At 38.6% G+C, this 23022-nt stretch overlaps 2 protein-coding genes across 2 annotated transcripts; both read right to left on the bottom strand.

The window, feature by feature from the left end:
* Positions 1-1265: 1265 nt before the first annotated feature.
* On the bottom strand, positions 1266-22191 carry LOC118557848 (gastrula zinc finger protein XlCGF57.1-like). Its single transcript, XM_036128313.1, has 2 exons — positions 22185-22191; positions 1266-3503 (listed from the first exon to the last, which is right to left on the bottom strand). Exon 2 carries the CDS (start codon positions 3331-3333, stop codon positions 1510-1512), a length of 1824 nt encoding a protein of 607 aa, XP_035984206.1. The 5' UTR covers positions 3334-3503; positions 22185-22191; the 3' UTR covers positions 1266-1509.
* Positions 16812-19613, bottom strand: LOC118557844 (oocyte zinc finger protein XlCOF6-like). Its single transcript, XM_036128300.1, has one exon. The coding sequence runs from the start codon at positions 19444-19446 to the stop codon at positions 17050-17052; it is 2397 nt and encodes a 798-aa protein (XP_035984193.1). The 5' UTR covers positions 19447-19613; the 3' UTR covers positions 16812-17049.
* Positions 22192-23022: the final 831 nt, after the last annotated feature.

Genomic DNA, 23022 nt, shown 5'->3' with positions numbered 1-23022 from the left:
TGAAAAAGTACAAAACTTTGCAGTTGTTTTATGAAAATTCATCAACTCTGCTAATGTCAGAGTTTCTACTTTCAGCATTGTTGGTTAAAATCCTACCTATTGAACAGGGACTTCTTTGTGTCAGTAGATAACTTCTCATCAGAATGGACAAAAGTCACATGTGTGGTACCCCAAGGTTCAATCTTTGTATTCAATATCTATATGCTCCCACTAGCTGAGGTTGTAACAAGAAACAGTATTAGTTACCATAATTATGCAGATGATACACAGCTCTCCATTATGATTCACCAAGTGATTCTAAACACATCCATTCACTGAACGAATGCTTAGAACATATCAATGCATGGATATTAGGGCTATCAAACAATTAAAAATTTTAATCGCGATTAATCGCATAATTTCAATAGTTAACTCGAGATTGATCGCAAATTAATCACATATTTTATATTTTTATTTCTGAAAGTGTAAAAGCCTATTTTTGACATTTTTATATGCAATTTTGCAATAAATTACACTAGTAAATACATGCTTGTACAAAAAATATTTTTATTTTTTATTTTTCAAGCACTTTTCAGAATTGGAATGAAAACATGCTGGTGCAATAAAATAGCCAATAATGGCTAAATCACAAATCCTAATGGCCTGATGTTTACACAATGTGTGAACAAATGTGTAAATAAATAAATATTTCATGCCGAAATATTTTTTTGCCTCCTAAACAAAGATAGAAATGGTATTAAGCATTTACATATAAATTAATACATTTTACATTTAAATAAAGTCTTAAATTTTATTGTTAATTTTTCACTCTCTCACACACATCTAATCCTGAGCTTTGAAACCAACAATAATTTCTTTGTATATCTTTGCATTCCGTTTATATCCACATTCATACCATTTTTTTAAAGCCTGAAAAAAGGTTTTAATTTTCCAGGCCATTCCAGAGTCTTAAACTTTGCTTATAACTGGGGCAGGAGCTTAATACCCTTGAAAGAGAGCTGTTTAGCACAGCTTCATGTGCTGACACTGTAACTCCAGGGTACTTCATCTAGCAATGTGATTCAGCTTTAGTTTGTCAAATACAGAGACAACAAATTAATAAGCATTAAGTACGGTTTATGGGTTGGGTTTATGAATTTGATTCACACACAGCTTCAATCACTTTTCACCTCTTTCACTTTCTGTGCCTCTGATTTCTGTCTTTTTAATGCAGTTATTTTTGTAACTGGGGTCTGTTGGTGAGGAAGTCACTGATCCAGAAGCATTCAGGCATTTCTTACCTACATTTCCAGAAAAATCATTCACTCTATATTTAATATTTTATTTTCCCTGAATATGCCATATTATCAATAATGGGGAAACATTTACTCTGGTTATTTTCGTTTATAATGGCCTTTAGAACAAACTTTACTTTAGGTTTTTTCTTAATGATTTGGTGAATAGCTCTGTCTTTTTGCCACGGCCGTGCCTAGGTTCCTCATTGTGGGACAATAGCGGACTGTTTAAGTTCTATCTTATTTTTCCACAAGCATCAACACAAAAGGGTTTCTCTCTGGTGTGGATTTTTGTATGTCTATTTAAGTCTGACTTTGAAGAATATGTTTTCCCACATATATCACAGCCAAAAGGTTTATCTCCAGTGTGACTTCTCATGTGTCTATTTAGCTCTGACTTTGAAGAATATCTTTTAGAACATATGTCACAATCAAAGGGTTTCTCTCGCGTGTGGGTTCTCACATGTCTATTTAGTTCTGACTTTGAGGAATATCTTTTACAACATATATTGCATTCAAAAGGTTTCTCTCCTGTGTGGCTCTTCATGTGTATATTTAATTGTGACTTTATAAAATATCTTTTTCCACAATCATCACAACCAAAAGGTTTGTCTCCCATGTGGACTCTAACATGTTTATTTAAATCTGACTTCGAGAAATATCTTTTCTCACATGCATCACAACCAAATGATTTCTCTCCCGTGTGGGTTCTCATGTGAGTGTTTAAGTGTGACTTGATGGAAAATCTTTTACCACAATCATCACAGCCAAAAGGTTTCTCTCCTGTGTGGCTCCTCATGTGTGTATTTAAATGTGACTTAATGAAATATCTTTTTCCACAATCATCACAACCAAAAGGTTTATCTCCCATGTGGACTCTAACATGTTTATTTAAATCTGACTTTGAGAAATACCTTTTCTCACATGCATCACAACCAAACGATTTCTCTCCTGTGTGGGTTATCATGTGAATGTTTAAGTGTGACTTGATGGAAAATCTTTTACCACAATCATCACAGCCAAAAGGTTTCTCTCCTGTGTGGGTCCTCATGTGTGCATTTAAACGTGACTTGATGAAAAATCTTTTTCCGCAATCATCACAACCAAAAGGCTTCTCTCCTGTGTGGTTCCTCTTGTGTCTATTTAAAACTGACTTGAGGAAAAATCTTTTTCCACAATCATCACAGCCAAAGAGTTTATCTCCTGTGTGGCTTCCCATGTGTCTATTTAGCTCTGACTTTGAAGAATATCTCTTACAACATATGTCACAACCAAAAGGTTTCTCTCCTGTGTGGCTTCTTTTGTGTGTATTCAAACGTGACTTGATAAAAAATCTTTTCCCACAAGTATCACAACCAAATGGTTTGTTTCCCATGTGGACTCTAACATGTTTATTTAAGTCTGACTTGGAGAAACATCTTTTCCCACATGTATCACAACAGAAGTGTTTCTCTCCTGTGTGGCTTCTCATATGTATGTTTAACGTTGACTTGATGGAAAATCTTTTTCCGCAATCATCACAGCCAAAAGGTTTCTCTCCCGTGTGGCTTCTCATGTGTCTATTTAGACATGACTTTAAGGAATATCTCTTACAACATATGTCACAACCAAACGGTTTCTCTCCAGTGTGGCGCCTTTTGTGTGTATTTAAATGTGACATTATTAAAAATCGTTTTCCACAATCATCACACCCAAAAGGTTTGTCTCCCATGTGGACCCTAAGATGTTTATTTAAGTCTGACTTTGAGAAATATTTTTTCTCACATGCATCACAACCAAAGGATTTCTCTCCTGTGTGGCTTCTTACGTGTATGTTTAACCGTGACTTGATGGTAAATCTTTTTCCACAATTATCACAACTAAAAGGTTTTTCTCCTGTATGGATTCTCATGTGTTCTTTTAAATGTGACTCATGGGAAAAGCTTTTACCACATGCATCACAACCAAAGGATTTCTCCATAGGGTTGATTGCTATGTTTGTTGGAAATACGTTGACTTCTTTTTGCTGTTGAGGAAAGTAAGAACATAGAGGTTTCTCTTCTCCCGCTTCACTCTTCATATGAACAACAGTTAATGGAAACCTGGTATCTTCAGTCTTTTCCTTGAAATTTAGTTGTTCTCCTTCCTGGCTGCTGCAGATTATTTCATTTTCCTTCTTTATGTAGAGTAGCTGCAGCTCTTGCTGGTACCCATTAGGATTCTGGTCTTCAGAGGCTTCTTCTTTAATATCTGAAGGAAACACAGAGCCGTAGTTTAACATACCTCTCTGCAGCTTCCATGCTGTATCCCACCCATAAACCCATTGAGACTGTGTCTTTCCCACAGCCAAAACTGAGCAGATTAAAAACGGGTCTAAAAAGGAGCAAATCATAAAAATCTCATAAAACTCATTGATTTATTGTCTCACAGAAACCTGAGACAATAAATGTCTCACAGGGTGTAAATGAGTCAAATCCCTCCAATTATTTCAATTTCCACATTCCCAGATCTACAGAAAAAGGAGAAGGAGTAGCAACCATATTTCAGTCTGATTTATTAATTAGTCCCAGGCCAATTAATAACTACAATTCTTTTGAACATTTAACTCTCAGTTTCCCTCTTCCACACTGCAAAGCAATAAAACCTCTTGGTTGTTTTGTATCGTCCACCAGGCCCTTACTCTCAGTTTTTGGATCAGTTCTCAGACTTCTTATCTGATTTGGTGTTAAACACTGACAAGTGTTTATTATAGTGGGGGATTTTAACATTCATGTCGGCATTGAATGTTATCACCTTAATGTAGCCTATAAAACTATCCAAGATTCGATTGGTTTTGCTTAAAATGTGCATAAACCGACGCACTCCTGGCTCCATACTTTAGACCTTGTGCTGACATATGACATTGACTGTGAAGAATTAACAGTATTTCCTCACAAGCCTGTCCTATCTGATCATTTTTGATAACCTTTAATTTCACTTTAACCGAGTTCTCCAACCCCAAAACAGGTTTCATTATAGTACATCTTTATCAGATAATGCTGCATCAAACTTTATAGAGTCTCTCCCCCTTTTAATATCCTCAGTATCACAGAAATGCCCTGCAGATGGCAGCAATGTTGTTTCTTCCCATTCACAAATAGACGCTTTTGTTAACGGTGTGACTTCCTCATTGCGTTCTGCATTAGACAATTTTGCCCCCTTGACAGAGAAGGTGATTATTCACAGGAAGCTGGCTCCTTGGTTTAATTTAGAGCTGTGTTCCTTGAAGCACAACGTTAGTAAATTGGAGAGAAAATGGCGCTCTACACACCAAGAGGAATACTACCTACTCTGGAAAAACAATCTATTGTTGTATAAAAAGACCCTTTGCAGAGTTAGAGCAGCCTATTTTTCATCATTAATAGAGGAAAATAAAAATAATCCTAGAGTTCAGTCCTTGGGCCAAATCTCTTTACTATATATATATATATATATATATATATATATATATATATATATATATATATATATATATATATATATATATATATATATGCTTCCGATTGGTAAAATTATCAGATAGCATGGGATTAATATCCACTGTTATGCTGATGACACTCATATTTCTCATATTTTATCTTTTATCTTTAAAATTCTCTTCACGTATAAAGCCCTTAATAATCAAGCTCCATCATATTTCAGAGCTCTGAATACCCCACAAGTTCCTAACAGAGCACTTGGTTCTCAGACTGCAGGTCTACTGGTGGTTCCTAGAGTCTCTAAAAGTAGAATGGGAGGCAGATACTTTAGCTAACAGGCTACTCTCCTGTGGAACCAACTCCCAGTTTTGGTCCAAGAGGACATCAGGGTCTATTTCTCTCACTCTGCTGAGTTCTCCTACTGCTCTCCAATTTGCATTGTTTGTTGTTATTTCAGCTTTTAACTTTTTGTTCTCTTTCATTTATTCTTTATAGAAGGTACACCTGGTCTGGTGTTCTGTTAGCTGTGACATCATCAGGGGAGGCAGATCATCTACTATTACCATAAAACAGAGAAGGTACTCCTAGATTAATGTGTGCTTCTGTGCTTTCTGTGTCTCTGCTCTGTCTTCTCTAACATAGAAAGTACTCCTGGGTCAATGTGAGCTTCTGTGCTTTCTGTGTCTCTGCTCTGTCTTCTCTAACCCCCAGTGGGTCGAGGCAGATGAGCGTTCACACTGAGCCTGGTTCTGGATCTGCTGGAGGTTCTCCTCCACTGTCGCTTCATGCATGCTCAGTATGAGGGATTGCTGCAAAGCCATCAACAATGTAGACGACTGCCCACTGTGGCTCTACGCTCTTTCAGGAGGAGTGAATGCTGCTTGTCAGCAGCTTTGTGTTTCCTCACAGACCAGCAGACTCTAGCACAACCAGCAACACTGGACCCTCTAGTCAGGGCCAACACGTTTTGAAGAAACAGGATAAGAGCAAAGAGGCGGACAGAACTGATATTTTGTCTAATGAATCCAGTGAGTTTTGGCGTTTAGCTGCAACACAGGACACAGAAACAAAGTAAACCAATCCTTACTGCTGATAGGAGCATCAGTTAATGGAAAGCTGCTATCAGTCTCCTCCTTCACAAGGAGCTGCTCTCCTTCCTGATGGGCCCCGGGTTCCTCCTGTTCCTCCTTTATGTGGAGGGGCTCTGACTCCTGCTGCTCCCCCTCAGGACTCTGTTCTTCAGGAGCCTCTTCTTTAACATCTGGAGCCAACACTGAAACACATTTCATGCTTTATGAACTAGACTTTCAGTCCCTAGTTGCATTTCCATTACAAATGTGCGCAAAACATGGTTGATATTCTGCTAATTTCCATACAACACATTTTTGCAATTGGTGTGTTTCCATTAAATAAGAAATGCAATTAAAATCATACGTTGATATATTTATTCACGCGAGTATCTCGTCCATGAGGGTAGTATTTGAAACAAATTTTATCTTTTCCACCGGTGCCACTTTTGCCGAGCTTGCTCTTCTTTGCAAGGTATTTCTGTTTAGAGTTTCCATTTTGAACGTAAGATTTTACACGGCTTGTGGAAGCCCTTTTTTCAATCTAGTATGTTGGAAATACCTCTGTCACAAACCACATGTAAAAAACTTGCCATCTCTTGTGAATCCAAACATGCCACGGCAACATACTGCTGCTACTTCCTGTGATCTTCTTCCTCTATTTCACAAGTAGTAAGATCCGGTTGTTGATCACGTGACTCGTGTGATGCAAAAAAACTGTTACTATTGCGTTAAGAAAATGTAACTTTCTGCTGCTGTTTTTTTCACTCAACGACTATCACCATAGCAGTGAAGATGAGTAAATTGGCAGCTCTACAAACTTTGTAAGAACTTATGAGCTATATTTTATAAGGTCTCTCTACATTTTATTGGTTTTATGTTTTATTCAGCTGATTCGGATTTGATGGAATTATAGACAAGATGTGAATTTATAAAGTCTGAGGTTTCTATCAAAAGGCTTTTCGTGTGTTTTGCAGTGTTTACTTTGAAATGTATTTAGGCGAGGCTCAGAAATTGTCATATAATCACCTATTATTAAGACATAGTGAACATTTGGTTCCACTTGAAAAATATTATTTAATGTCTAAGCTTCATACAAACAATAAAAGTTTACATTTACACTTTATAACTGAGGAGCTGTACTAGAATTCTATCCGGCATGTCATTTCAAGTGGCTACAGCTCCTTAAGTCCTCTGGGATCAAGGGTGTTAGAATTGGCCTTTAATGATTAAATGTGCTTAAAGCTATACTAGTAATTTACTTGTTATTAACTGTGTTTGAGGTGATATTAGACATACTGTTAGTCTGTGTGATCAATCAATCAATCAATCAAATTTTATTGTCAATTACAATTTTCATTGCAATCGAAAAATCAGTTCCAGTGCAACCGTCCATCACATAGACTTAAACAAACAAACAATTGGGGGAACGATTGACTGAGGCCTTGCGTTGCCAAGGAACGCAGCCAGTCGGCCACTGCTATTTCAGCGCAGCCATCAAGGCTGCATTCCTCCAAACAGCCCTGAATCCCGCCTACACGGAGTTCACGAGGCGCTGCCCTTGAATCTGTCGAAGTAAGAGCAACAACATGGGGGAAAGAGAGGGGGAGGAAAAAAAGAGACAGATGCTTGCCAATTTATGCTCTCACCAATAAAAAGACAAACAACCGACACAAAAAAAACCTCATAGCACGAAAAGCACAAATAACACAAGACAACATGTATGCAGAAGGTAAACATTTGAGACCTGTCGCGTGTGCGTAATTCATCAGTTTTATGAGTATCGGTTATGCGTGTGTGTTTGGGTAAAAGTGTTTATATCTCCGTGAACACTCTCCAGAGGCCATTGTCCTTGGTGTTATCAGCCAGCCCACAGTTCAGAGAAGCATCCACAGGTGTCCGCGGGGGAGGGGGGTAGCCGGGGGATTTTTCTGAGCACTCTCCGCCATAACAATCCAGGAGTTGAGATAGGGAGGGAATCCAAATATGTTATTTGTTATGAGACAAGCTGCACTGCCTTTCCTGTCAGCTTTAAAAGGCATACTATGCAACATTTTTCAGTTAATTAATGTGTTCCATACCGTTTTGGATGATTAAATGAGTCATTTCAGGTCCAACAAAGGTTTTCTCGGCCGCCCTGGTGGTCTGTAGGGGAAATACCGCACTTGCAATTGCAAGAGCTCCCGGCCCGCACACACAGGTTCAGAACTCTCATGCAACACCGCGAGAGTCGGTCTTGCTTTACGGCGAGAACTCCATGTGTTTTTGCCCTGCCATTCACTATATGCACGCGCGAAAGCAACAACAAAGAACCGCGTGTTAACGTCAAATAAACATGCAAGCATATCGAGTTTTATTATTATTATTATTTTTTATATATTTTTTTGAATGTTGGCGAGACGCTACCGCGGCTTTGACCTCCTGCTTCCCTCCAGTTTCTCTGCTGTGCCTCCAGCTGCTGGACTTCTTTCCAGACTTCATCACCTGCAGCAGCTGCTGCTCTCTTCCAGCCTCACCAACACTCCCGATTCTGGCCTCACAGCAAACCCAGAGCTGAAGTCAAGCTAGCCCTCACTGTTTTTTATCCACTGGTTTTTATGGATCACGCAAACACCATGAATTACGGCAGTCCCGCTGGTTTGGACCTTTCAAAATAAAAGCCATAGTGAAGTCAGTTTATATTATTGCCGCTGTGTTGTAAAAAAAAATATATATATATATATATATATATATATATATATATTATTTCCTCCAGTGAATATGAATATATGAGAATTATATTAATGTTACCATATTTAAAATTTCATTAACATTTTGTTATTATGAAATTCCACATCAAATCTTGATGACCTTTGGTGAGCAACACCTGAGGTGTTCTATTGTCATCCTAAAGGGAAAGTATTCACTGAAAATAGTTATGATTTAATAACCACGGAGACTTGGGTTAGATAAATGGGCTTTCTGAATTAAGGAGCATCCAGTTAAACACATCAGAATCAGACATACTTTATTGATCCCAGGGGGAAATTACTTTTGTTACATGCTCCAGAATACACACGCATATATATTTACAACATTCCACACAAGGTAGTACCATATCACAATAGTCATATCACTTCACCTTGGGAATACAAGTGAAGTGATATTGAATCAGTGAAAAAAACATGAATTAGTGAAAAAAAAAAAAAACATTGCGGGCTGTTTATCTTCGGCAAACAAGAACAAAGAACTCTGAAAAGATCAATGCGGCTGCACGTGCTTTTAAATAACTTTATTTATGATGAAACAAACAGCTTAACAATGTACACAGATTGGAGATATAACTGAACCGGTAGAGCTGTGGATGGGAAGTTATTCATATTTCATTATTTTAAGTCAAAGAATATTAGAGAGTTTAGTGCAACATTTACAGTTTAATTATTTTTAATTACTGTGTCATCAGCAAATTGGCTAATTTCAAATTCTTTATCAAAAAAGGTATTTACATTTAAATTTTATTATTAACAAGCACAATGAGTGTCTGAATGGCTGAGATGAACATTTCGGTTGAAACTGGGCATCCTTGTCCTGGCATACATGAAATGTAGGGGACATACCAGTAATAAAGAAAACTGAATTCTAGATATTATTATAAAACATCCCGATCATTTCACAAAAAATTTTCCCCAAAGCCTAAAAAGTCAAGTATTTCCAGTAAAAGCATGTGTTTAATGGTGTCAAATGGCATGTTAAAGCCAAGTTCCTGTTATCAAGCTGATCTAGAATCAGTCTAGTTATTTTGGATGCTTTCAGCCAGGGACAAAAATAAACTGCAGAAAATACGTGCAGAGTTACTCTGTCTGCCTTTACTACTGTCGGCTCCTATGGCGGAGGGATATTTCAGCTGGATACAAAGTGTCTAGTGAAGGCAGGTCTCTTAATAACCGCTGTTTCGTCACTTATTTTAGAGCCCAAAAAAGCGATTACATTTTCAGAAACGTGCCCCAAAAAAACGCAAAATTTAGAAGCGCTTTTAGAAAAAACAAGCCCAAAGTCGCATGAAATGAACAGCCTGTGTAACAGTGAGCGCGGGTCTGCTTTGCTACAGTCTCTAGCTCTCTTGAGACTACAGAAAGCGCCGAGGGTAAAAAAAACCTCAGTCCAGAGAGCACGGCGGGGAAAAACGTTAGGGAACGGTGTGTGTGTTTTGACGCACGATTAACGGCGACAAAAAAAAAATGTCGGCGTTGTGGTCTTACGCGTTAAAACTGTCAGCCCTAATTTATATACATTTTTAAATTCAGACCAGAGGGGGGGAGGAATGTATCCCCCCCCAGGGATAAAACATGAATGACCAGAGGGGGGGACGTCACAAGCAGAGGGGGGGGTAAATCCCCCCCCCCCCCCGGCAAATCGCACCCAGTATATATATATATATATATATATATATATATATATATATATATATATATATATATATATATATATATATATATATACACACGTGTGCTACTTAAAAGTGGACCTCTGTGTTGTGCAAATAACTGTTTCTCTCACCTTGAATCTCCCTAAATATCACAGTGCTACTCAAACAGTCGTCAATCAAGATAATAATTGATATATATTGTTACTGAACCATCGTCCAGCTCTAATCTATAGATCTATGCTTCTAGAAAGCTGGTCATGTCCCTCTCTTTTCCTTCAAGGGTGGCTCATGGGTTTGTAATCAGTAAAATTTTATTTTGCTCCTCAGTTTTCCTGGACTTCCTCCATTCCTTCTCGCCCAGTCACTAAAAAGTAGTGTGTTTGCGTCAAAACTCCAATTTCTTAGACTTAGACAAACTTTATTGTCATATTGTATATACAGAGTGCATACAAAATTAAATTTCGTTGCATACAGCTTACGTCAATGTAATGAGGTTGCAAATGAAATAAAATAACATTACAATATAGAGTGCAGCAGTGATCAGAATGTACAGTGCAGGAGAAAAGCAGTTTAAAAAAATGTGCAGAAGAATGTTCAACCATGTTTGTAGTGCAAAGATAATGATGCAAGAAAGCATTACTTTGGAAATGCCTTTTTCAAGGCTGCTTGGTTTGACCCTAGTGTAGAAGAAGACTGGAGGAACCCGGCTGGCTGTGAAAAAACAACAATCTGGAAAGACTCCAAGCGGGCGGAGCCAAGCAGTGCAAAAACCGAGCAGGGGGACCAGATCGTAATCCTCCTGCGGTCCTCATATTCAGTGCAAGCCCCATGTCCACCGGGTCATAATGACCTGGCTGCACCGAACGGCCATCATAGCACAGTTTAATTTAACTGAGGGAATGCCTGAATGCCTCTTGGCAGAAAGACTGCATTTATCCAGCTCACTTCAAGGGCACTGTTAACTGGTATTTCAATAGACTTAAGTAGCAGAAATATGCAGCAAATTTCACTTGTTTTATTCACCTGAATAAGTCCTTTTTGTGCCACTGAAAAATAACAACACATCTTCTATTCTCTCCTCCTCTCCTAAGTAAGAGCTGTTACTTCAAGAAATCTTTTATAGACGCTAGTCAACAGAATCTAGACATCCACATCTATAGAGCCAGTTGCCGGAGAAGACCACATGTTTTGGCATGTTTTTGTCTCCTGCTGATAAATATCAGAACTAAAGCCTTTTCATATCTTTGCAGTGTTAAATTGACTCTATGATTGTTACTTCAATGCAAAATGACTGTCGGGTCAAACTGACCCAAAGAAAAGATTTGTTACTTTTTTGTGCGGCTTAGCTTACAATATGAATAAAAGGAAACATTTTAGTTTTCTAATGCTGGGGGTCAATGTAGGAAAAGTCATCACATTTTTTTTTTTTTTTAAACTTGGTTTCGGGTCATCATTATTCGCAAGTAACAGGAGTGTTATTATTATTTATTTATTTAATCAGGACAGTGCACATTAATGAATGTAATGTTAAATGGTTATCTACAAGCTTGTGTGATGCCTTTTACTCTCTGGCTTTATATGCTCAGAAAGCATCTCGCTTTCCAGGCCGGTGTTGTTCCAAATGTTCCTAACAGAGCACTTTGCTCTCAGACTGCAGGTCTACTGTACTGGCGGTTCCGAGAGTCTCTAAAAGTAGAATGGGAGACAGATTTTTTTAGGCTACGTTCACACTGCAGCTTTTGATGCTCAATTCCGATCTTTTGCCAAAATCTTTTTTCAGGTGGTCGTTCATAGGGCTGGACGATAATTCAATAACAATATATATTGATCGATAGACGTGTGGCGCGATAGGAAAAAATAGGGTCGATAAAAGTTCGATAGAGAGTTTTCCTTCCTTCCTTTTAGCCTATCATATTAGTTGATGCTACAGTCACTACTTCCTCTCGACCAATCGTAATCGCGGACCCAGGCATGCCATCACAAAGCGCCGCCCTCTCAAACCACAACACACAGCACGCGAATATGTCGCAGCAAGTAGCGGCGGAGGAAACTGTCCCAAAACGGGGTTTTACTAGTTCGCCAGTCTGACAGAAATAAACCACAGTGATTTGTAAAACTTGCAAGGAACCGGTAAAAACTAAGTCTGGTAACGCAACCAACTTGTTTCATCATGTAAGCCGCTCACACCCGCAGCAGCGCGAGCTCTGTCAGCCCCGCGCGGCAGCGCGTCTTCGTAGGAATCTTCTGGAAGTTCTTTCAAAACAAAGCAGGTATAGCAGCTAAACTGGGCTCCCTTCTTTGTGATAAAATGACAAAGCGTCCAAGCGGCATAAGGACATCACGCATGCAGCAAAATGCTTCATAGTGATGGACATGCTGCTGTTGTCTGCAGCTGAAAAACCTGGCTTCAAACAATTACTTGCCACTCCTGATCCGCGATAAAAAGTTGCGGGACGCAGATTTTTCTCTAACAACGCTCCCTAAATTGTGCAACGAGTGCAGGGAATCAGTGCAAAATGAGCTGCAATCAATCCCACGCCACAACCTCGGACCTCAGCCCTACATCAGCCTCTCAATTATGAAACCTGAGAAGTAACTAGTGTACTATTCCCACCTAAATAGGCTATTTTATTTATTTATTTGGTATATTTATTTTGGTCATTTTACTGGTCACTTTAGTTTATTCTTTGTCAGTATTTAATAACATAACTCAGGTCTCTTAAGTTATTTTTCTTTAAAAAAATATCTGTTATGGTTAAAAAAGTTGGTTAAATAAAGATTTAATTGGAATTCTGTGTTTGTGTTCTTTATTAAAATTAAATCATTTAGCAATATCATAAAATGTCCAGGCAAAGCTGCACATAAAATATGGTTTTAAATATTTTCAATAATTATCAATATCGATCAATATGCATTTTTTTAATTGATAAGCTTTTTTTCTATATCGTCCAGCCCTAGTCGTTCATACTACTATTAAATGCGACCGCCATCAGAGTTCCGTCTGAACGGTTCAAGACCGCAAAGCGACCCGCATGCTGTGGTAGGAATCCAAAACAATAACGGACTTCCTAGACCTATTGATTAAGGAAACGATGGAGTGATGAAGTTTCAGAACCTTTTTTTGAGAAACAGAGCAGAGATCAGATAGTATTCACACCCAACAGTGCTGCTACAGACTGCGCCTGGCCTTTTTTCATTATATCTGCATCACCAGCTCCCTCACACAGGCCTGTTTTAGGTTCCTATGCGCACATTATTTTAATTTTACATTAGACTAGGTGCGCTAAGTGATGAAAATTACACAGAAATTCTGCTACTTTGGAAGAACTGTAAGAAAATTAAATAGTAATAATAATTGATGAGTGAAGGTGTAAGAAAATCACTGAATAATGTCTGCTTAAATTTTTCCTTTAAGGTTTAGACTTAACACATGAGAACTGAGAATAGAATACCCAATAAAGGACTGAATTGGACGAGGTTAAAATTGTGATTGTGTGCATTGCATTATCAATTATACAAATGTTAGATGAATGACAAGTCTCATATTTTTTTACTTAGAGCTGTATGGAGCAGTTAAATGAACAGGGGGTGTTGTTTTTGAAGAGAAACAATGGGTTACTGTTTACAGGATGATGAGTTTAAAAGTTTGTTTCAAACACAGTCAAACGGGGATATAGAGTACAACCAGGGTTGAGTAGATAAACTGTCTGCTAAAACCAACAAATTATTATAATAGGCAATTAAAGGAGTTGGAATTGCTCTTCGCTTTAGGCGAAAGGAGTATTCAATTAGAAGTCCTTTGGTTGGATGCACGTCAAGCTGAAACTGATTCACAGAACTACTTCGTGTCTCCTCCCTAGGCTACACCCACTTCCTGAATATCAACCAATTACTACTTAGTGTGTTCTTGGGGCTTGCAGACACTTCCTTTTTCCCAACTGAGGTTTTCAAAATAAGACAAAAGATATATAGGAATGCTTCTGATTAATATCTACAAATCTTCATAGTGGTGCATCTTTTACAAACGTATAGGTAATTATGCTGAAGAGAAGACATTGAAGAGTTAAGATACACATTGAATGCATTCTGTTAAGAATTGCTGAGAAAACTACTGCAAATACATTTAAACTTAAGATGACTCCTTTAATATAGGAGTAATGCAAGACATAATGATCACAGTGCAGAAGTTTATGCTAAGTGATAAATATTTGTCAGCGTGAATATCTGGATGTAAATATTCGAAGGAGGTTTAGGATAATTGAAACATGATTGAGAGTTTGATAAGAACACTATTTACACCTTGTTTCTGTTCCTCAACAGACAACAAGGCCTGGTGTCTGATAACCATCTTCACAGAGCGTTTTGCTGGGAATAAATTGCTCATTGTCTGAGCCACAACTGAACACTCATTGCCATTCAGCTCAATCATCCTGTTCAAGCAGAGGAGCAAGAAAAGAGCTTAAGAAGTTTGGGAGGAACAAGCCAGAGAACTATGATATGTTATTCGGAAACAGAGAACAGTTGCACAAGAACCCTGTGCCGACCACTTATGCGCGATTAGATTCACGTCTGCCATGTGTTCTGAATGGCCTGAAGGCTTTCTTTACAATGTCTTCTTAGCGTACGGACTCTTTTGATATTGTATTACTTTGTTTTTCAACTGAACTATTCCACTGACTTACATGATCATGTTTGATTTTATGTTATGACATTTATACTGTGATGTTGCATTATGGTTTTATGGTAAAGAATACAAACTGCCTGCTTCAGACCCACACACCAAGACCTACAGTTTATGCAATATTTTGCTTTGACATAGGGAGAGCCAGGATCTGATTGGCACCAAAAATCCTTAGTTATGATAATTTTCAGATTCAATACGAAGGCTTCTTGCTGAGAATGGGTGAGAGTGGGATTTCTCTGAGGGTATCGTCAGTTTTTACCATTTCTTAGAGGGGATGGGGGTTTCTGGTGGGGAAAGGCAGACATTTTAACTTTTTTGTTGTGATGTGCTTTTGGAGCACGTGAACAAGGGGAATGGCGTACCGCGAGCGAGCTATTTTTAGAAACGTAACGTCACGATGATGTCACATCACGTGGTACGCAGTAGGGCAAGCTTGCATAGTCCGCCGCTGTGTCGCTGTAAAAGAGACGTGCGTTACCCTTGGTTTTACTCGGTAAACGACTGCTTTTTCCAAATCGAAAACCATGGTTTTTAAACATTGTTGCTATGGAACGTGCAACAGCGACTCGAGGTACGCTGATCGGCCGCATATGAAGGATGTTTTCTTCAAGACTGCCAAGGAGAAATGTGTGCGCTGGGTACACCGGTGCGGTCAGCCTACACAACAGTTCAACCCGGAAAAAGTTACCAAATTCACGTACATATGTAGCAAGCATTTTGTTGGAGGAAAGGGCCCAACCGAAGAACATCCTGACCCAATTCCAGCGACATCAAGTAGTGAACAGGTAAGAGTATTTTGGTGGCCGACATGTTAATAATGAAGCGCCTGCTACCATGATAGCATATAGGCTATCATGGTAGCAGGCGCTAACTTGATACCCTGCTACCAGGATAGCTTACTCAAAAACATTTCAAATAAGACAAACATTAAACATATACCGATCCCTGGACGGTGATTACAAACAAAAAAACGGCCGACGACGCCATGACCGCCACGCAGGAAAAAAACAAACAAAGCTTACCGTTCGATCAACTCGGCCCGTTTTCCGTTTTTTTTAAGCCCTCGACACTCAAGCCATCGTTTGAGCTGAAGGTTGGTGTGTTCTTCGACAGTGCGACCAGTAATCCGTGCGCATGGGACATTGTTTTGGGAAAGTTTAACGGCTGTAAAGTCGGTCATATCGCTGTTTCTGTTGTGTGTGTAATAGCTGGTTGCTACGGGCGTTCTCTACCTGTATGCCCTACCTAAGCGGCAAAAGGGGCGTTGCTCTTGAGTCGGTGACGTCACGTGTGCGGTACGCCATTGTAAGAGATTATGTGGTTACAGAGACTGGACTGTAAAATCGTTTGCCATGGAGATCACAGATCACACGTCAGCATTGTTGTGTAAAATAATTGTACTGAACTGAAGCCTTTCTGTGCCTTTTAGATTAAATATGGTAAACATAATTATGGTTTCATGAGTCTTTTTACTCCTAGAGAAGTCTACAATAGAAACACCACATTATTCAGTAAAAAAAAAAAAACCTGGGGTGACCGCAGCAGGGTCAACAAACAGTAACACTATTTTGTCTCTGAAACAGTTGCACTAAAATAAATCTTGAATCACTTATTCACCTCTTTTACTTTCTGTGCCTCTGATATCTGTCTTATTGATACAGTTAGTTTTATATACTGAGTAATCAGGCATTTCTTATGTACATTTCCAGAAAAATCATCCACTCTATCTTTAAAAATGTTATTTTACCTGAACATGCCATATTATCAATAAGGGTGAAATATTTACTCTGATTAATTTTTCTTCATGACCTTTAGAACAAACTTTACTTTAGCTATTTTTTAATGATTTGGTGAATAGCACTGCCTTTTGGCACTGCCTTGCCTAAGTTCCCCATTAAGGGAAAATAGGACTGTTATTCCATCTTGTTTTTCCACAAGCAACACGACCAAAGGGTTTCTTTCTGGTGTGAATTTTTGTATGTCTATTTAAGTCCGTCTTTGAAAAACATTTTTCCCACATGTATCACAACCAAAGTGTTGTGTGGCTCCTGAGTGGCTTCTAATGTGTATGTTTAATGTTGACTTAATGAAAAATCTTTTTCCACAATCGTCACAGCCAAAAGGTTTCTCTCATGTGGGGCTTCTCATGTATCTATTTAGCTCTGACTTTGAGGAATATCTTTTACAACATGTCACAACTAAAAGCTTTCTCTCCTGTGTGGCTTTTCATGTGTTTATTTAAATGACCCTTTCTTGAAAATCTTTTTCCACAGTCATCACAACCAAAAGGTTTATCTCCATTGTGGGTTTTCATGTGACTATTCAAATATGTCTTGTTTAAAAATCTTTTTCCACAATCATCACAACCAAAAGGCTTCTCTCCCGTGTGGTTCCTCCTGTGTCTTTTTAAAGCTGACTTGAAGGAAAAACTTTTCCCACAATCATCACAGTCAAAGGGTTTCTCTCCCGTGTGGCTCCTTGTGTGTCCATTAAGTTCATACTTAGAGAAATATCTTTTACAACATATGTCACAACCAAAAGGCTTCTCTCCTGTGTGGTTCCTTTTGTGTTTATTTAAATGAGACTTCATAAAAAATCTTTTTCCACAATCATCACAACTAAAAGGTTTATCTCCTGTGTGGATTCTTTTGTGTGCATTTAAATGTGACTTTATAAAAAATCTTTTTCCACAATCATCACAACTAAAAGGTTTATCTCCTGTGTGGATCCTTTTGTGTGCATTTAAATGTGACTTTATAAAAAATCTTTTTCCACAGTCATCACAACCAAAAGGTTTTTCTCCTGTGTGGATTCTAAGATGCTGATTTAAGTCTGATTTTGAGAAACATCTTTTCCCACATGCATCACAACTAAAAGGTTTCTCTCCTGTGTGGCTTCTAATGTGTTTATTTAAATGAGCCTTTCTTGAAAATCTTTTTCCACAGTCATCACAACCAAAAGGTTTATCTCCAGTGTGGGTTTTCATGTGACTATTCAAATATGTCTTGCTTAAAAATCTTTTTCCACAATCATCACAACCAAAAGGCTTCTCTCCTGTGTGGCTCCTCCTGTGTCTTTTTAAAACTGACTTGAAGGAAAAACTTTTCCCACAATCATCACAGTCAAAGGGTTTCTCTCCCGTGTGGCTTCTCATGTGTCTATTAAGTTCATACTTAGAGAAATATCTTTTACAACATATGTCACAACCAAAAGGCTTCTCTCCTGTGTGACTCCTTTTGTGGATATTTAAATGAGACTTCATAAAAAATCTTTTTCCACAATCATCACAACTAAAAGGTTTATCTCCTGTGTGAATCCTTTTGTGTGCATTTAAATGTGACTTTATAAAAAATCTTTTTCCACAATCATCACAACTAAGGGGTTTATCTCCTGTGCGGATCTTTTCGTGTGCATTTAAATGTGACTTTATAAAAAACCTTTTTCCACAATTATCACAACCAAAAGGTTTTTCTCCTGTGTGGATTCTAAGATGCTTATTTAAGTCTGATTTTGAGAAACATCTTTTCCCACATGCATCACAACCAAAAGGTTTCTCGCCTGTGTGGCTCCTCGTGTGTATATTTAAATCTGACTTAGTGAAAAATCTTTTTCTACAAACATCACAACCAAAAGGTTTCTCTCCTGTGTGGCTCCTTGTGTGTATATTTAAATGAGACTTCATAAAAAATCTTTTCCCACAATCATCACAACCAAAACGTTTCTCTCCCGTGTGGATCCTAACATGTTTGGTCAGATGTGAGTTTGAAGAAAATCTTTTTCCACAATCATCACAACCAAAATGTTTCTCTCCCGTATGTATCCTAACATGTTTGGTCAGATGTGAGTTTGAAGAAAATCTTTTTCCACAATCATCACAACCAAAACGTTTCTCTCCCGTGTGGATCCTAACATGTTTGGTCAGATCTGAGTTTGAAGAAAATCTTTTTCCACAATCATCACAACCAAAAGGTTTCTCTCCTGTGTGGATCCTAACATGTTTGGTCAAATCTGGCTTAAAAGAAAATCTTTTCCCACAATCATCACAACCAAAAGGTTTCTCTCCTGTGTGGATCCTAACATGTTTTCTCATATATGACTTTGAAGAAAATCTTTTTCCACAATCATCACAGCCAAAAGGTTTCTCTCCTGTGTGGATCCTAACATGTTTGGTCAAATCTGGCTTAAAAGAAAATCTTTTTCCACAATCATCACAACCAAAAGGTTTCTCTCCTGTGTGGATCCTAACATGTTTTCTCATATATGACTTTGAAGAAAATCTTTTTCCACAATCATCACAACTAAAATTTTTTTCTCCTGTATGGATTCTCATATGTCCTTTTAAATGTGACTTATAGGAAAAGCTTTTACCACATGCATCACACCCAAAGGATTTCTCCCTAGTGTGGATTGTGATCTTTTTCGTTATAAGTTTTTTCATTGAACCAACATTTGAGTCATCATCTTTCATTTTCCCTTGAATATAGTCAGCTGAATTGCTGGTTGGAAATACACTGACTTCGTTTTGCTGTTGAGGAAAGTAAGAACATAGAGGTTTCTCTTCATCCTCTTCACTCTTCATATAAACAGTTAATGGAAACCTGGTATGTTCAGTCTTTTCCTTGAACTTGAGTTGTTCTCCTTCCTGGCTGCAGCAGATTATTTCATCTTCCTCCTTTATGTGGAGTAGCTGGAGCTCTTGCTGGTACACATTAGGAGTCTGTTCTTCAGAGGCCTCTTCTTTAATATCTGAAGGCAACACAGAGCTGTAGTTTAACACATCTCTCTGCAGCTTCCACACTGTTACCCACCCATTACTCTATTGAGACAGTGTCTTTCCCACAGCCACAACGGAAGAGATTAAAAACGGATCTAAAAGGAGCAAATCCTAAAAATCTCAAAATCATTGATGTATTTTGTCTCACGGAAACTTGTCAGCAAGAGGATTATGTTAGCATAAATGAGACAATCACTCCAGAGATTTAAATTTCCACATTCCCAGAACTACGGGAAGAGTAGGAGGAGTACCAACCACCTTTCAGTCTGACTTATTAATTAGTCCCAGCCCAATTAATAACTACAATTCTTTTGAACATTTAACCCTCAGTTTCCCTTATCCTAACTGCAAAGCAATAAAACCTCTTCTCTTTGTTGATTTGTATCGTCCACCAGGCCCTTACTCTCAGTTTGTCAATCAGTTGTCAGACTTCTTATCTGATTTGGACTTAAACACGGACAAGATAATAATAGTGGGTGATTTTAACATTCATGTTGACACAGAATGTGATAACCTTAATGTCGCCTTTAATACTATCCTTTATTCAATTGGTTTTGCTCAAAATGTGCATAAACCAACACACTCTTGCCTTCATACTTTGGATCTTGTGATGACATTTGGCACTGATTGTGAATAATTAACAGCATTTCCTCACAACCTTGTCCTATATGACCATTTTTGATAACCTTTTAGTTCAATTTAGCTGAGGTCTCCACCCCCAACAGAAGGTTTCATTATAGTAGATTATAGTAGATATTTGTAAGATAATGCTGTATGAAATTCCTCATTTTAATATCCTCAGTATCACAGAAATGCCCAGCAGATGTTTTTTCTTCCCATTCACAAATTGACGCCTTCGTTGACAGTGTCACTTCCTTGTTGTGTTTTGCATTAGACAATGTAGCTCCCTTGAAAAAGAAGGTGATTATTCACAAGAAGCTGGCTCCCTGGTTTGATTTAGAGCTGCGTTCTTTGAAGCACAACGTTAGGAAATAGGAGAGAAAATGGCGCTCTACACAGAGTTAGAGCAGCATATCTTTCATCATTAATTGAGGAGAATAAAAATAATCCTAGATTTTTCTTCAGTACAGTTGCCAAACTTCCTGAGAGTCACAGCTCCGTTGATCCATCCATACCCTTAGCTCTTAGCAGTAAAGACTTTATGGGATTCTTCATAAATAAAATAGATTCCATTAAAAATAAAATAATTGGCAACCTCCCAAACATGATTACCTTGTCCTCAGTAAGTCAGGCAGCGTTGGAGGAATCTTTAGAACCTGTGCAGTGTCTGAACTGTTTAGAATAGAGCTTTCTGAGCTATCTAAAATTTTAGCTTCATCTAAACCTTGTGTCTGTACTTGTCCTATTAGATCTCAGTGCTGCATTTGACACAGTTGATCACAATATTCTCCTATAAAGACTTGAGCATACTGTAGGGATTAAGGGGAAAGCATTAGGGAGGTTTAAATCTTATCTGTCGGACAGATTCCAGTTTGTTCATGTTAAGAATAAATCTTCAAACTCTAGGGTCACTTGTGGAGTACCACATGGTTCAGTCTTTGGGCCAATTCTCTTTACTATGCTTCCGATTGGCAAAATTATCAGATAGCATGGGATTAATTTCCACTTTTTTTGCTGATGACACTCAGCTTTATTTACAAGAGAAATTATATGTCTTCTATTTTACCCTCCCTTCATTGGCTTCCTGTTAAACCAAGAGAATAATTTAAAATTCTCCTTCTAACATATAAAGCCCTTAATAATCAAGCTCCATCATATTTGAGAGCTCTGTTTACCTTAAGTTTCTAGAGTCTCTAAAAGTAGAAATGTAGCTATCAGGCTGCTCTCCTGTGGAACCAACTCCCAGTTTGGTCTGTGAGGCCAGCAGGGTCTATTTTTCTCACATTACCGAGTTCTCCTACTGTGCTCCAATTTGCATTGCTCGATTGTTATTTCATCTTTTAACTTTTTGTTCTCTTTCATTTATTCTTCATAGAAGGTACACCTGGTCTGGCGTTCTGTTAGCTGTGACATCATCCACGGGAGGCAGATCATCACTATTACCAAATAACAGAAAGTACTCCTGGATCAATGTGTGCTTCTATGCTTTCTGTGTCTCTGCTCTGTCTTCTGTAACCCCCAGTGGGTCGAGGCAGATGAGCGTTCACACTGAGCCTGGTTCTGGTTCTGCTGGAGGTTCTCCTCCCTGTTAAAGGGGAGTTTTCCTCTTCATTGTCGCTTCATGCATGCTCAGTATGAGGGATTGCTGCAAAGCCATGGCCAATGCAGGCAACTCTCCCTGTGGCTCTATGCTCTTTCAGGAGGAGTGAATGCTGCTTGTCAGCAGCTTTGTGTTTCCTCACAGACCAGCAGACTCTAGCACAACCAGCAACACTGGACCCTCTAGTCAGGGCCAACATGTTTTTAAGAAATAGGATTAGAGCATAGAGGCGGACAGAACTGATATTTTGTCTAATGAATCCAATTTGTTTTGTCCTTTAGCTACAACACAGGACACAGAAACAAAGTAAAGCAATCCTTACTGTTGATAGGAGCAGCAGTTAATGGAAAGCTGCTATCAGTCTCCTCCTTCACAAGGAGCTGCTCTCCTTCCTGACGGGCCCCGGGTTCCTCCTGTTCCTCCTTTATGTGGAGGGGCTCTGACTCCTGCTGCTCCCCCTCAGGACTCTGTTCTTCAGGAGCCTCTTCTTTAAAGGAAAAGTCCGGTCAAAATCAGAATTCAAACTGCTGAAAGTACTTTAAATATAAAACTATTACATACTGTGCAATAAATTATATGTTTTTTTAATTAAGAATTATTTTTCATTTAATTGTGTTTATGTGGCGAAATCCATCTTGGACGAGAATAGTACTGTCACCTCCCATTTTGCGACATCATGAAGCGGACCCTGTTGAGCAAGCGACACTGCCGCACTACAGCCGACAGCAGAAATATCCCTCCGCCTCAAAACGCAAAACAGAAACAGTCCACGGACGGTGAGGAAAAAAAAAACCAAACAGTCCGCGGACGGTGAGGGGAAACCCCATAGACCCAGGCTTTGTTCCCTCGCTTCTGAAGCCCTGAATTAGGCGGATGCACGGGGAAAAACATTGCACAAAAGTTGTGATGGTATGCACATTAGGCTAAAGACTAAAACACACAGACCAGCTCTGCCCAGACGATGGACAAAATAATAAGGCACATCACATGTGATATACCTCCGCCCCTCTTGTCGGTAACCAAATATCCCCGCAAATTCTAAATTATAAAAAATAATAACCTACCGAAAATCCTCGCTCTCATGTCATGTTCAAAACATTCTTCTTAGAAATAGTTGCTGCATATGCCGTGTTTTTTTTCTGGCCAGAAGTTAGATAGCA

Source organism: Fundulus heteroclitus, chromosome 24 (assembly GCF_011125445.2).
Source record: "Fundulus heteroclitus isolate FHET01 chromosome 24, MU-UCD_Fhet_4.1, whole genome shotgun sequence".
Lineage (NCBI taxonomy): Eukaryota > Metazoa > Chordata > Actinopteri > Cyprinodontiformes > Fundulidae > Fundulus > Fundulus heteroclitus.
The sequence above is the reverse complement of the archived record's forward strand: the minus strand, read 5'-3'. Positions and strand labels throughout refer to the sequence as shown.

Bases quoted from the DNA above. Each gene is read 5' to 3' on its own strand.
- LOC118557844 (XM_036128300.1), bottom strand. From the start codon at position 19,446: ATGAAGAGTGAAGAGGATGAAGAGAAACCTCTATGTTCTTACTTTCCT.
- LOC118557848 (XM_036128313.1), bottom strand. From the start codon at position 3,333: ATGAAGAGTGAAGCGGGAGAAGAGAAACCTCTATGTTCTTACTTTCCT.